This window comes from Dicentrarchus labrax, unplaced genomic scaffold, assembly GCF_905237075.1.
Source record: "Dicentrarchus labrax unplaced genomic scaffold, dlabrax2021, whole genome shotgun sequence".
NCBI lineage: Eukaryota > Metazoa > Chordata > Actinopteri > Moronidae > Dicentrarchus > Dicentrarchus labrax.
In genome coordinates this window covers 9,099,948-9,115,587 of record NW_026136716.1, presented here as the reverse complement: position 1 = coordinate 9,115,587, position 15,640 = coordinate 9,099,948, and the positions used below count along the sequence as shown (strand labels likewise).

At 40.9% G+C, this 15,640-nt stretch overlaps 2 protein-coding genes across 2 annotated transcripts in view; one reads left to right on the top strand and one right to left on the bottom strand.

The window, feature by feature from the left end:
• Window positions 1–158: 158 nt before the first annotated feature.
• On the bottom strand, window positions 159–5,331 carry cpo (carboxypeptidase O). Its single transcript, XM_051428068.1, has 9 exons — window positions 5,220–5,331; window positions 4,184–4,223; window positions 3,914–4,015; window positions 3,686–3,790; window positions 3,473–3,589; window positions 3,112–3,205; window positions 2,252–2,454; window positions 542–626; window positions 159–424 (listed from the first exon to the last, which is right to left on the bottom strand). The coding sequence occupies exons 1-9, from the start codon at window positions 5,285–5,287 to the stop codon at window positions 159–161; spliced, it is 1,080 nt and encodes a 359-aa protein (XP_051284028.1). The 5' UTR covers window positions 5,288–5,331.
• An 8,786-nt stretch (window positions 5,332–14,117) lies between these two features.
• The window catches only part of cckbra (cholecystokinin B receptor a), a 31,567-nt gene continuing 30,044 nt past the window's right edge, over window positions 14,118–15,640 (top strand). Inside the window, exon 1 of the mRNA XM_051428047.1 lies at window positions 14,118–14,558. Coding sequence (XP_051284007.1) covers window positions 14,423–14,558 — 136 coding nt within the window. The 5' untranslated portion in view covers window positions 14,118–14,422. The remainder of the gene's footprint in view (window positions 14,559–15,640) is intronic.

The following is a 15,640-nucleotide window of genomic DNA, read 5'->3' as shown; positions in this document are numbered from 1 at the left end:
CAAAGACACTTCAGAACAGTGGATGCACGTCACATTGACAGATACGTTTCAACACTCAACAACAAATGAGGATAAAAGCTGTTTCTGAAACTAGCTTAAAACCTAAACTAAACACTAGTGCCGTCTACGCAGTCTTTGGTCAGCCTCCCTCATGTGCCTCACATCAGGTTGGTGCCAGTGACACCCACTGCTAACAGCGTGGTCCACAGGGCTGCAGCAGCGGTCGCCACGGCCCCGTTGAAGGCCTTGTCGTGGGCGTAGGTGATAATGTGCAGGGCTCCGCTGTAGGCCTCCTCGCAGGTTGGCTTGATCTGATCCTCGGGAAGCTCGAAGCCGAAGGTGCCGTCATCTCTCAGCTCAAAGGTGTAGGCCAAGGGGATCCCCTGCATGCGAGCCCAGTCTCTGGATGAACCAGAGTTGGGGTCTGTAGAAAAGAGGGAAATCTGAGTGTAACCTTCCCAGTAAGCGTTCTAGTAGCCACTGATGAGACATGAAAGACAATACGGAAACGTATCCATATTGAGCTGAAGTGTGGACTTACACAATACAGCCGGTGACGTTCCTACAGTGTAGCTCTTCCCGTGGACCTTCCTGATGGCGTCTGCTGCTGCCAAACCCACATCCATCTGAGGATCCAGACATTGGCTTTTGTCAGAGAGTGAAGCTTAATGCTGATAAACAGCACATGAATGAAAGCAATCAGTGTGTTAAGGAAGTTGTTACATTAAAGATCAGTTTCCAAAAGCACCTTTTTTACTTCATTCGAAGCTGTGAATCACTGGTTTTGTCTCTGTACTCTTTTTCTGGAGCGTCATCAAACAGCATTAATGAGGATGAGGATATGATGCCCATGACAGACACGTGGGGATGTGAGTGCATGCTTGTGACGCCGTCATTGATAAGTGTGAAACGTTTTTGCACCCAGTCAGAACGGTTGAATATGTTACCTGTGGTGAAGAGCTGCGAGCTGATGTTATTTACAGTTTATTTCCAGAAAAACCAACACGTGTGTTTTGTCTTTTAGATTTTAAATGGGTCAGAAGGTACATTTTAGATCTGCTAATTGCTCATTAATCTGGAAGTGCACTGGTGTAAAGATACTGGGATATTCTTGGGAACCAGGCAAGGGTGAGACATTAGCATTTTTATTCATAAAATATGAAAGAGGCTGGTAGATTTCAGACACAAAATAATGATTCACTATTGAGTGTCTGGCTAGATTTTCACATTTAAAAAAGTTAATTTCCCAACTTAATTTCTAGGTACCCCAGAGCTCGACAGTTAAATCTATAAAAATATATATCAGTTGATTTATTGCAGTCATATCTGTTTACAATATACAGTATATATATATATTCTTGTTTACATTGTGTGTAAATATAATCTGTTCCTGTCAGCAGACACATCCCATATATTGTAAAACATTCAGTATCTGCCCGGCGTCACTCAGTCTGCCTGATCAAGAAGAGCCAACAGGATGTTATTGCATCAGTTTGAGAGTGTTCATAAACCAATCCTGATCCAGGGTCGCTCATTTGAGATTCCTAATTGAAAACCTCCTCACATCATCCATGAACCATCTGGTGTGACTCTGCATCCTACCAAGCCTAAAAAAACACGGGTGGCTTAGGAAACGTGCCGGTTTCCACTCCTCTAAAGTCACACCAAAGCCGGAGAGACGAATGGACGTAATCCTGTTTTGCATAATTGTATCTGTTTGCGTATGTTTGTGGCTCTAGTGGGTTATTACCTGCACAAGCCTACATCCCAACAACAACCAGCCCCTTGTTCTCCACTATCAATGCTTCACAGCTTCCTCCTGGTTCTGTTCTGTCTTGGCAGATGAGGACTGACCGCTCTTGGATGCCAAGTGTGTTACTGATATCAGTCGTACTGTACTATCGTGTGTGTGTACTCTGTGTGAAGTCTTAATGGTTTTTGCCAGGCATCCAACAAGCAACATTACATCCAAAACCTTGAATTAAATTAATATTAATTAACGTGTGTATTGCAGTGTTTTGCACAGGTTGTCACAGTTTTACTGTGGGTTTTTGTGATCTGCATAAGCTCAGTTTCTATGGCAATATGCAGAGTATCCCCTTTATTAATGTAGAAGCATGCAGTGATACTCAGGCTATAAAGATGCGTATGCACTTTCTATCCAGATATAATGTAGAATATTGTGTGCGCACTCACATTTGTTCTCAGAAATGTGTAAAACATGCATCGTTGTGTTTGTAGATGTAAATACCAGCTCTTTGTAGTTGGGGGCAGTGGAGTTGGGGTGTCCATAGGGAACCAGGAGCAGCTGGCCGTAGGAGTGGATGGTGAGGAAACACAGGAAGTCTTCCCTCCGGCTTCCTACAAAATAAGTGACGGCCTGGGCCTCGGGCTCAGACACTGCCTGAGTCCCGCAGTAGATGTTTGAGCAGCAGTCACTCTCTACCCCGATTGCTGTGAAAGAAGCCGAATAAAAGGCATAATCTGAATCAAATGTAGTAGGGACACAACTTCTTCTCGTAACAGCCTGAGCTAGTTCACGTTTTTACATGTTAACGCTTCGGTGTTGCATGTTCAAATCTTAGAAATTCAATGTATTCCATTTAAATGTACACAAAACATTTAAGTTTAAAGCTACATTAAGAGATTTTTGGCCACTTGGGGGCAGCAGAAACAGAACTTACAGTTACCTATGTTACCATGTTACCACCCAGGAGATACTGAGCAACATTAGCATTCATTTAGAGTCCTGTTACTGAAGTCCAATATTCACTCTCTCTTAAGTTTTTGGCTTTTACCATTTCCGAAGGGAAATATTTGGCTCTGGAGCTGCTAAATGCCCCATTATGTTCACTAACTGTTTGGTGCTGGGCAGGTAGGTACAGTAGGCTTTTTTTTTTTAAATTACAGCAGCTTTAACTAAACCAAAGATTATTAACTGAATTTATTAAATTATGAAATAAATGTAATGTAAAATTAAAACAAGAAGTCCTGTGAAAGAGCATCATGGGACATTAAATTAGTCCAGCAGACTCTTACTGGGTACTGTTCACGATTATCAAAGCAACAGGCTGTATGAAGAAGGAAATGGAGAACCACGACGAGACTCACTGCCCCAGTTGGCGTTAAAGTTCCGGTTGAGATCGGTGCCGTAACAATTGCAGCTGCTGGTTCCTGGTGACCTGTTCTTCCTCCACAGTCGAGTCTAAACGGGTCAAAATGAGTCTGTTAAATCAGCTGGTTCTAATCGTTTTATCAGTTTAGTGATTAACAACTGTGTACATACTTAAATGCTGCTTTGGATTGTACTTGGGCCATGTTGAACATCAGAAATCTCAATTTATTTTTTACTTAACTGCAGTTCAATTGCTTCAATAGACCTACATCATTATTTTGTATCCTGTTCACCTGTGGCTTCTTGAGGCACAACTCAGAACCATACTTTTTTTTTTAATCAAATACAAGCACTGACTGTCTCGTTAGTCCAGGAGTAGATGTAGCCGTCCACGTTGAGCACAGGGGTCACGTAGAAGTCAATGTTCTTCATCATTTCTCCCATTTTTGAGTCTGTTTTGTATGCTTCCAGGATCTGGTGAACAAAAACATCAGGTCAGATTGAGATATCGGAGGATATGTGGGATATAAACTTCGTCGTCATCCACTTTAGACTTGATGTTTTTTTTACCTGTCTGACAAAGTACTGACAGAAGGCCGGGGCGATCCATTCCCTGGCGTGTATCCCACAGTCCATCCAGATAGCTTTCTTTTTCTCTCCAGTATTCACACCAATCTGCAAGACAAATTCCTCTTATTTTACTGGTTAACACAAACACATGCAAAAACATCACTACTCTCCTGTATCCGTCTGATATTTGCTCATTTCTGACCTGAAACAGTTAAAAGTTTGCTTTACCTTGAGCAATTTAATAACCCTCTTCTCATAGGTCTGTCCGTATTCCACTATGCTCACAACATCAGGGTGATCCTTCGCCATCTGAACCATCCAGTTGCTGATCTATAGAGGGCGGCATTGTTACACATGAGAGTGTATCTGTGTGTTTGTGTGTGTGTGTGTGTGTGTGTGTGTGTGTGTGTGAGAGAGAGAGAGAGAGAGAGAGAGAGAGAGAGAGCAGTGATCTGTCAAAGTAATGTGTGTGTGAGAGCAGTGATCAGGCCTTCTCACCTCCGGCATGGGATGGTATTTGTAGTAGTCATGCGCCACTCTGTTGCACACACACCAAAATATATGAGACACATGAGAAGTGATGGTTTACTCTAGTACAGTATGTTCAGTATATAGCCTACCTCAATAATATTATAGCAAATTATAGTCTTATAATTATTATAGTTACGGATGCACAGATTTTAAAGTTACAAGTGACAGTTGATTATTAGTTGAGTATTCGCTTTCTTGCAAAGATTTAGATGAGAACATTGATGCCACTCTGATGTCTGTATGCTAATAGATGGTTGGCTTAGTGGGACTGGGAGCAGGGGGAGGCGTTGCTCTTTCCAAGGGTATATATAAAAACTGCGTACAAGCACCTCTAAAGCTCACTTATTAACATGTTGTATCTTGTTTTTTTAAATTTGTACAGGTGTAAAAAGGACAATTTGTGGAGCGACGTCACAGTGACGAGAAATCAGGAACTCACTCCTCCAAGCGTAAGAAATAGTTGCACACATGAGCCCTGGTAAAACTGTTAAACATTGGAGGTGCTGTTAAACAATTTTCTTTCACCTTTGGACAGAGCCAAGCTATTTGTTTACCCCATCCTAAGCTAACTGGCTGCAGGCGTTTATCTTCATATTTAGAGTATAGGTTTTCTTATGTATAATATAATACGGATATAATATAAATAACTATAAATACGCATATTTCTTAAAAAAGTATTCCTGTAATGATTTGGTTGTATTGATGATGATGGTGATAATAATAATAGAGGCCATTCTTTTATTGTAGTTTAGCTACTTTCACATCAGTAAAGTATCTATATGCTTCTTCTACCTCTGATAAATACAATAAAAGTATTTAGATTCAAAGGTATCCAGAAATAATTGATATTACATTATGTCGTTAAATTTGAGCAGTGCAGCAGATTGCAGGTCTTTAATGCTTTGCAAATATGAGTCTGTAACAGATTACCTCAACAGTCATGAACCCAGCCTTTTTGAGTTAGTATTTTCTGTGAGTATGTAACGTTATGAATCAAACTCACCTCTCTTCTGCGGCTGCTCCCACCGCTGCAAGCAGCACCACGAGGCTCAGTCCCACAGAGCTCAACATTGTCGCTTTGTGTAAGTAAACTCCTTGTTTGCAACTGTCTGACCTCTGGGTGGTATAGCCCCTTTATAGAAGACTTCCATCAGATAAAGATACACCTTTGCCTCAACCACATACCGACGTCAGAACACACTTTACATCGGCGTGGGTTAATGTTCAATCTAAGCGGATTAGTTTATATCATGTAAGTATTCATTTAAGGGTTGTGACGATCATTAATTGCCTTAACTCACTGTAATGTGCTTGTGTTCATCAAGGTCAGGTGGTTTACAAATTGATAAAACATAGCCATAAAAAATAGCCTCAACATAAATAGACTTCAGTGGCACTAAATTGCTGCGTAAGCTTCTCTCTTGACTACCGTTATCTTCCTTTTCCCTCCTTTTTTCCACTGTGACTTGTTTCTCAACCTTTCATAGCATCTCCTCCATCTCACTGTTGAGATTCAACATGCTTATTAATGATGGAGTGATCTGTTGTGGCGGTTCTGTTTTAAGTTAATAAAACTTTATAGAGTCTGGGTACATTTCGGGGTCTTTGAAAGACTTTCTGTAATTATAAAATCTGAAAAGTAACCCACACCCTGTCTGACAGTAATAGATTAGATAAGTATAACTATAATGAAGCTGGACTAATTGAAAGGAGCAAAGGTACAGGGCCATAAATGCATGGAAACAGGAATTGGGTGGACCAGTTCCCTGTCAATAAAAGTCTTTCATTATCTGATTTGAATTTACATAAAGCAGTGGTGGAATTTGTGTTCATAGCAAAGAGCAGCCTCCTCACACTTACAACCTACCTGTGAGCCGACTTACTTTTTGTCCTCCTTCAGCATCTGCGTCTGTTTTACTTTGGTGATCCATTAAATTTTCATGTAGCCCTACCATCAGGACAAACTCCTAATTTATGTAACACTTTGTTCTATCACCAAATAGCTCTAGGCTACTTTGTGCCAGAGCTGGCCATAAGGGCGGAGAAAGGAGAAAGCTTTCTGGTGCCCAGCTGTGAGTGGGCCCACGGAGGCCAGCAATTATTATGTTTATTCCAAATATAAGCATGATAACCTCAATTTTATTAAAAAATTTTTTTGTCATTTTAGTAGCTTGTTAAAATATAGCTTGTTTCAAAATGAAATCCCCCCTCTCCTGAATCTTTTTTTGTTGGTATAAAACAGCAGATGCATTGCGGGCAGCTGGCCACATTACCTGAGAAATGTACTGATCTAAACTAGCTACAAGCTAATATTGGAGTGGATTTCCTTGCTAGGCCAGGACCTGCACATATATCAGGTTGCAAGGGCTTTACACCCAAATACTAGTAATGAATTACTTTTTTCAGTCATCATCTGAGCTAGGATCTGTGAAGGAGCCACCAACCACCTGTGAGTGTCTATGCCCATTGAGTAAGTCTCTGTGTTTGTATGAATGTGTTCACCTTTGAGAACGCGAGCATGCACATGTGTTCATATGAGTAAAGCAGACTTGGATCATTCACTGGACCTTTTCAGGGCCAAAGCCATTTCTGTGGGCGGGCCTGCTTTGTGCTTAATTAGCAAATACTAGGATGGTAACTGTAGAGGGAAAAAAATATAATTTAGTGAATAATAAATGTAACTGTTGACTCTTTGTTCTTGTGCATATAAAAACCCTGGTGACGATGCACACAGGATCGATTCCTCGGCAGTCGCTGACTGTCACTGTGTTGGTTTTGATCCTTTTGCGCAAAAGCTAACTAAATTTACAAAGACAAATTTTTCTTTGTTGGTCTCCCTTATTCGGTCAACTTCCACCACATACCTGCTAAACATCAACACGTTAGCATTGTTACTGTAAGCATGCTATGTGGGGTCATTCCTATTGTTCCCAGGGTCATACCTTCCCCAGTTCTAGTGTTGAGGTCAGGGGGTTAGGGATATAGATTCTGGAAACGGATACGCTACTGCACATTAGCATTTGGCTCAAAGCGCCACTGTGAAACAACAATAAAACATATTAAAGTTTAGTCTTCATGACGTACCAGAGGCAAAAACAAAGTCTGATTTATCTGTGAGGCTGAAATGCAGCTGGCCAACATCATCTGTGCTCAGGTGGACGGCATGACATTACAGACTCAATCTAATCTGGTTTTTCATTTTCAAAATGTCAATCTATAATTGTGTCCCTGGAGTGCAGTTTAACCAGAGTGCCCTGTCAAAGAGTCCTCATTGTGGTCCGCAGATCCTGGTTTTTGGTGCTAAATCGCTGTAATGTAAATGCACTGCAGTTCACAAAGATCCCCTGTGGCATAATCTTCAGATTTGTTTTGATACTTTTTAACTGTTCTGTTGTTGCTGTTGTTTTTCAGGCAAATTAGGTAATTTGTTGAAGATTATATAAATAAAAGTGGGGAAAAAATGTGCAGTTTATACAGAAATCCATATTTGAAATGATGCCATATAAGAATGGATCATCTTTTTTTAAATTGAATATGCAGTTTAAATATAGCTATTATAGTGTAGAGTCTGACTTTACAGTAAATCTTTTATTCATAAATGCAAAATAATGATCGTAATGTGTTTATACTTCACTGCACCAAGTCACTTTTTCTGCTCTGTACTGACTACAAAGTTAGTTTTTTACACCGAACCTTAGAAATTGGAATCACTTTCCTCCACTACAGCCGCACTGTAATGCTGCAAAGAAACTGTATCTATTTGTGTTTCTATTACTGCATTGCAGTAGTAACCTCTTGACTTCGTAATAAGCACTTAAACTTTTGCTGAGGTAGCTGGATTCTGGGCATGTGGTTTATTGTTTTGCACTTTTTTAGGAAGGAAGGGTTTTAATGTTTAAAGGTGTGAAAGTTGAGCCAAATAAACAGTCTTTCTAAGTAAATAGATATTGCTCTAAGATAAATGCAAGGTCTGCTTTTATGTAGTCTGACTTTCTGGTTTGTAGATTGTTCATTTAAGATCTGACCAGCAGATGTCAGTGCAGCGCTGAGTTTAGCTCAAACCTGTAGCATAAGATAATCAGAGGCAAGGTGCTTGCAAACACCTGTACACCCAGGAAAGTAGCAGTTTTATTCTAAAATGCCGTCTGTTTGTGGGAGTAAATCATCACCTGAAGTTTAGAAGTGGACAATAATAAACACATAGTGTATGTAGGTGTTATTATGTTGTCAGCAATTTATGTAAGCTGCTACTGTTGGCAAGTCCTCACCAACATCCACACTGTGCTTTTTAATCCAACTTTGAGCCCATTGAGATTAATTAGTGTAGTAGTCTTTTCTTTCTTCAGAGCTCTCCCAGCCTCAGTCTGGCTAACGGTGAAATGCTTGCATGTTAACTACGCCTCAGCAACCCGTGTGTTGCAACCCCGCTCCTTTGCTGACATGTGCATCACGTCTGTTCTTGAGCGCCTCATAAGATGTAAAGACAAGACCTGTCTCAGCTTCGGCACAAACCCAGGATGTGTGTGCAGATGTGTGTCCCAGACAGAGAATCAAAGCAAACATCACGGGCTGTTTCTTCATAATGATGCATGAAAGCACTAATGCTTTTGGATGAGAGAGGCAGGCCGCTATGTTGCACTCAGACACAAGCTCACAACAAAAACTGTCTGTCTGTGTGTGTGTGTGCACACGCATAATATTACCTTAACCCTGCTGATAGCATCTTAAAGTTTGATTTAGGGAACATGCACCGCTGAGATAAGAGATTAGTCTTGGGGATTAGATTTGTTCCTACTTTATGTACTCAAACATCCTCTTCTTTCTAGTTTGGGGACACACATTCAGTCAAACATTGCATCACCTGACAGCTTTCATGTAACATTTTACAATCACTCCGGCAGTTCATTTAAGCATTGTACTCTCTGTTTTATGAGGTGCTGTTAACATAGAGAGTGCATGTGGTGAGCAAAAGCTGTGTCAACATCTGGACAGACTGCAAAGCTGAGGGTTACTGGCAAGTTTTTGGTTCGCACATTCCTGAGAGGCCTTCGGGTTCTCATGGGTCGGTGGGTTTTTAAGTGAAGGTGTCGGCTTGTGCTGCATTGACATGTGAGTGAGTGTGTGTGTGTCATTGTTTCAGCCTCACAGCTTCATTACTCTGGAAATGAGTCCAGTATTAGTATTTTTCTAATTTCTGATTTCCAGTTACAAGAGATAGTTATTAGTTTGAGAAAACAGTTAGAGGCGTACAGTATAGCAATATAATATATGATTTAATTTTGCTTTCTTGTCAAGAATGAGATGAGAGGATTGATATCACTCTAATGGCAGCAAGGGAGAACTTCAGTAAAGAATTGTCTTTTACCTTTGGACAGACGCATGGTAGCTTTTTCCGTGCTGGTTCCTGTCAATGTCCTAAACTAATCACATCACAGGATTAGGAGAACATCCTTGGGCAACAAAGAAAGACTAAGAAGTTATCACACATTTTCATGACACACACCTTTGGGCTAAGGGCTCCTATTAAAACCTTTGTAATGCACACATGAACTTGGATAATATTAAATAATTATCTAGAGAAATTAAATTGAATTGTTAATTTGCAACAGAGCCTCTGAAACCCTTTAATGACCATAGATCTTTGAGAACACTATAACTTGAGCACAGTGAGGCTCTGGCAGCAAACACTACTTTCCAGTCCCAACAATGTGCGAAGCAGATTGCTGATGATACATTTCACATCGTCTGTTCCAGGGTTTCCTTAATGTCCTCATGCCAGGCACCCTTACATAGATAAACAGTTGATGACAGGTTTTATCCTTGGCTGTATCAGCTCGATTTGATTCTCTCATAAACAATAAAGACACAAGACGCTTATATATTCACAAAACTGAAAAGAAGAAAAGCAAAACAAAAGACAGATTAAGTTCAGTTCTGTCATATACTCTGCCCTAGATCTTACACACTGGTGCTTTAACATTTTCTTGCAACTAATAATAATAAACATTTTTCCTATTTACAAGTTTTAGGCAGGCATTACAACATCTGAACAGTTTAACCATACAGTTACTAGATTTGAGATGACTTCACTAACAAATCTGAATTGTCAGCATGTGTGAAAAGCTCACAATCAACTGCAGATTGAATATAATTTACATAGATTAAGAAGATTAGGGGTCCTAGGATGGATCCTTGTGGAACACCATACGTGACTACTCCTGATATGGTACCATAAATAAAATATGTACTGCATGTGATTATTTGATTTAAAGCAGTTAACTACGCAGTTATCATATAGTATTGTTATATCTGTCTGTATTGAAGTCCATAATGTGGTTTTATGTGATGTGACTGCTAGTAAGGAGAGTCAAACCCATCATTTGACTCATGTTGTGCCTGTCGGGTGACATTGTAATGCAATGAGCCTAAGCTAAGGTCAATTACGCTCATTTTAAAAGTTCATATATGTTATTATTATTGTGCCCCAAGACAGCTCACACAATATAATTATGCACCATTCCACTGCCAAATTGAAGGTCAGTTGTCTTGTTTTGAGCTTAAGTAAAGATTGGTGCATGTTCATTAGTGCTGAGTGAGCTATCCTGGGGCACTTGTGAATTCTTAAAATGGGTGGACTGCCTTTTGTGCACCAGAGTTTTACACAAAGAATTTCAGTCCTGCTAAAGGAACAAAATGCCTCTAGAGGAGCCGGATGTTCTGACACGATGGAGTATCGGAAGGCGAATAGTTCCCCATTTCATCAGACATGCTGGTCATGACTTGTGTGAAGACCTTGATACAGTAAAAATCAATACGGAGCAGCTGCCAAACTCACAACATCGGAGGTTTGAAGAGGAAGCAGAAGGGAGAGACTTTTGGCCTTCCTTTAATAAGCCTTTATCTTAAAAAATGTGGGATACACATCAGCACATGTTAGCCAAGCTGGAGCACCACACACACACACACACACACACACACACACACACACACACACACACACACACACACACACACACACACACACACACCTCCCACACAAGAGCAGAATAAAAGCAGTAACAACAGCGGCAGCAACACTTCAGTAGGACTGACAACAACCACCTAAAAAATCACAAACACAAACAGTGAAGCCCTCCTCCCCCACAGTGCAAACTAACTCCCCGTTCTCCCCCACAGCCCCCAGACATTTTTCAAAGCATATCATTAGTATCATTTCTCAAGCGGTGAAACATGAACTAAACCCCAAAGGCACTCTGAGATCGTTCCCCATAAACAAAGCCATCATGCTGCACATCAGGAGTCCTGGGACCCCTGACCTTACTCCTGCAGGTTGGCCAAATATCCAAATGGAAAATTTAACAGTTGTTCCACAGACTGCAGAAAACCCTCGAGACATTCTCCAGTTTAAAACAAAGTCAGTGTGTAAACAAGACAGTGGCATTCACAAATGGTGTGTCAAACCACATCAAAAACACAGGATGGGCGATATCTATTCCTGTTCCAAAAAACAATTTGTAACCATGGCACCATCCTCTGCTTTAAATCACCAGACAATTTAGGAAAAAAGGCACCTGGTACTGTCCTCTAAACCTTGTAGAATTGAGGCTCTTTGTCGAGACCTGGAGGTTTTTAACAAGAGCGGAGAAATCAACAGCATCCATTCCTTGAGAGAAAGAGATTGTTCTGTTATCGATCCGACAAAATGGTGCAATTAAAACCGTTAAAGGAAAAAAGGGGTTCTAACAAAACTGGTGACACTGATGATGTAATTGAGGGGAGGGAAACCTGGGAGAACTTGAGGGTCAATCAGGCAGGGCTGATCTAAGCTCTGGGTGAGATTGTTTGCACCTTTATGACCCAACTGCTGCTCCATCTTTACAAAAAAAACACTGATATCACTGTGTATTTTATATTTTTAGGTGCAACGCTTACATTTTAGCACCCCAAATCTCTCTGGCATAGTCTCAGATTATCCGTTTTATGCTAAAATGCTGCTTTCGCTTGCCTCCACGCACTGAACAGCTCACTTAGGGCAATATTTTGTGCCAATAAATGCAGATGTTTGCTGTTTTTTTGTGTAGCTCTTGAGAGTCTTAAGTGGTTTCCAATTTGCAATTACATCCCTATCTCTCTTAACCCCAACACCCACGCACGCCAGATTTCTCTCCACACTCTCACACTTGATGGATAGGCTACAACCTCAGCAGCATAAATCAATGATTCTATGGAAAGACGAAAACCATTGCAGGTGGTTTTAGGGCCCGCAGGGATTGGACACTGAGGATTATTTAAAACATAAAACAGCTAGGGGGCAGTGGAGAAAAGTAAGTATTTACACAAGTACTTTTCTTGAGAACAGTTTGTTGTACTTGAACTTTACTTGAGTGTTTTGGTTTTACACTACTTCTACAGGAAATATTGAATTTTTTACCCCACTACATGTATTTGACGGCTATAGTTACTAATTACTTTTCAGATTAAGACTTTACATTAACAAACATATCATAAACATGTAAAATACATATAACATGTATAATATATAATAATATAACATTATTGGAGATTCAACCAGTGGTTCCCAACCTTTTTGGCTTGTGACCTCTTACAAAAGTCTAGCTGGATGTATATGAGAAGGCTAGCTGTGGACCTTTTTCACAGGAGCCATATTGACCAATGATACTAATTAAGGCTCTGTTCCATTTAGTGTAGCAGAGCCTTTCCAGCACCCTGACTCCCCTGAACCTTAATTAGTGTCATTAGTAACGCCAGTGTTAACCCTACTATTTCATGTAAAAATGGCTGCTGTTCAAAAACGTCTATTACACAACACAAGTCCCAAAAAATTTAATGTGTGCAGCAGAACTTTTAAAGTCTTCTTTCCTACCCCATTAATCATCTCACGACCACTCAGATTAATTTTGTGACCTTTAATAGGGGGCCCTGACCCTGAAGTTGGGAACCACTGGACTAAACTAATCATATATAATGTAACCTTCTTAAAACCAGCTAAACCTCGAGCAGCTACGAAGTTCTGCTAACACTTTGATGCATTAGTATTAAAGGTCCAGTGTGTAACATTTTATCTGTTGGTAGAAACGAAATATAATATTCACAGGTATGTTTTCATTAGTGTATAATCAACTGAATATATCATCATATATATCAAACACTGGCTGTAGAGACATTTCGTGGCCAACGTAGTTTCTCCTTCATTCGTGGAACAGGAGGGTGAGGCTAGGGCATTGCAACTACACTGCTATATGCCAATAAATCTTACACAGTGGTCCTTTAATAATCTAATAATGTCACAGCGGCCATTTTTCTGCAAAACGAGCACTTTTATTTGATTGATACGCTACATAGAATCATCTCTCAATATCATCTTTTAGCTCTGTTTTTGGTCTCCACCAGCTCCTAAGAAAAACATCTGTCTCTTTAGCTGCTGAATGCTCCACTTTGTCTGTCTGATGCAGTGGGTTTTTACAGCCAACGACCAAAACAATGAGCTAAAAGGTGCTAAAGTGCTTGTGGAGGTGAGGGGAACTTTAGAGTCGGTTTAACAATTCAGTGTGGCTTCATCACTACACTTCCTCCAGCAGTAATAAGTAATTCCAACCGGTCCACTATACATTTAACCTCAGTGTCACTTTGAAAAATTTGCTATCAAAACTAACTTTCTCTAATTCAGGGAGAAGAACCTGGTGTCCCCCCACCTCGCAGCTCTGGATAAGAAGCCTATTCATGTGCTGCTTTGTACAGTGACAGTCGTGAGTTGAATGAGGAGAGAGGCAGAATGTGTGAGTGTATGTGTGAAAGAGAGAGAGAGAGAGAGAGAGAGAGAGAGAGAGAGAGAGAGATCTCAGTTGCCTTAGCAGCGCAGTTTCATTCCTTCACAGTCGGGCTTCAGTCCGGTGCTGTGAGCGCTGCGGTGCGCTGCGCTTTGCGGGTCTTCCACTCACGACTCCACGTTAATTAACCTCTCAAACAGTCCTTGTCCTCCACTCATTCCGCGGTGTTACCATTTTTATTTTTTATTTTTTTAAATCACTAAGTTTGGGCTTTTCTCCAAGTTTTCTCCAACGCCGCATTTTCTCCGGCTGTTATGAAGAAAAAGGCGACGGCGGCAAGTTGACTCTCCAGTTTTAAAAACCAGCCCGGTGCAGGTGCAATAACAGGCTGCACATCAGTATCCCGGCGCCGGAGAGGATGGCTCTGCAGGCGGCCAACGTGAGCGTGGCGGACGGCTGTGTGGAGCAGGGGAACCTCAGCATGGAAGTTACCGACTATAATATCAGCTGCACCAACAGCTCCGTCCTCCCCAAATCAGCCACCAGAGTCAGAGGTAGGATTTTCTTCTTCTTCTGCGCATCAGGCTGCCTTATCATGAATCACCCAGGCTGAGGTGGATGTATTTAAACTGTATTTATGCTTCAGATTGCAAGAGGAAACATCTGGCCCCAAAAACAGATGGGTTTGAAAGAACCAGGGTGTTAGACCTTATTGTTAATTCCTCTAATTTGTGTCTTATGTTGCTTATATTTCTAAATAATAACCACAAATAAGTTCATGTGTGACACTTCCTACAAAATAAAAGCACCAACCTCTTGGTAGAAAAGAGTTTAATTCAGCTTGATGATGTTGTTTGCCTCTAATTACAAACTGCCACCTATGACTGATCGCCTGCTTAAGTTGATTTACTGGTTGCACTTTTACCTTCTAACCATCACTGACTTAATTTTTCTACTACCCCCCCCACTGTGTTTACCATAACATGATTTGCAATCAGGAGTTTTGCTTAAATCAAGTTGCTCAGCCACATTGTAAGCAATCAATCAACCAAGCAGCCCAATTTGCTGCTGCCTCTCTCCCAGTCAATAATGACACAATCTGGATGAGCAGCAGTGTCAGTGTGTACAGGGAGGGAGGGAAAGGACGTTTTAATTCTGAATGTTTATTTTCCTCGCCCATAATTCTCAAAATGCTGACTACCCGTTGAGATTAAAACCCCACACTAGAGGAGATAAGGCCCCCCGAGCTGCGTCTTATATCAGGACACCAGTGAAAATGAAGGCCCTGATTGGGTAATGAGGTCTGAACGTGGGAGGAAGAGTTGTTTTTCTTAATTATTTTTTTTATCTCCCCCTGCAACTGCTGCAGAATGGAGAAAATTTCAAATCTTCCCCTCACTAAATAATTCACAACCGCTCCTCCTTCAGTGCTGCATTACTTTTGTTGACCTTATACAGGAGGCATGCTGGAACATCATCAGCAGGCCGGTAGGCTCAACTTCAGTGTTTGACCAAGAGAAATGTCCTGTGAACAGCCTGCTGCCTCCATCTCATCCCCCCTCTCTCACACAGAAAAAAGTCTTCTTTTTATTTACCTTAATCCTTTAGTAGGCCTATTCCTTCTCCCCTGTTTCCC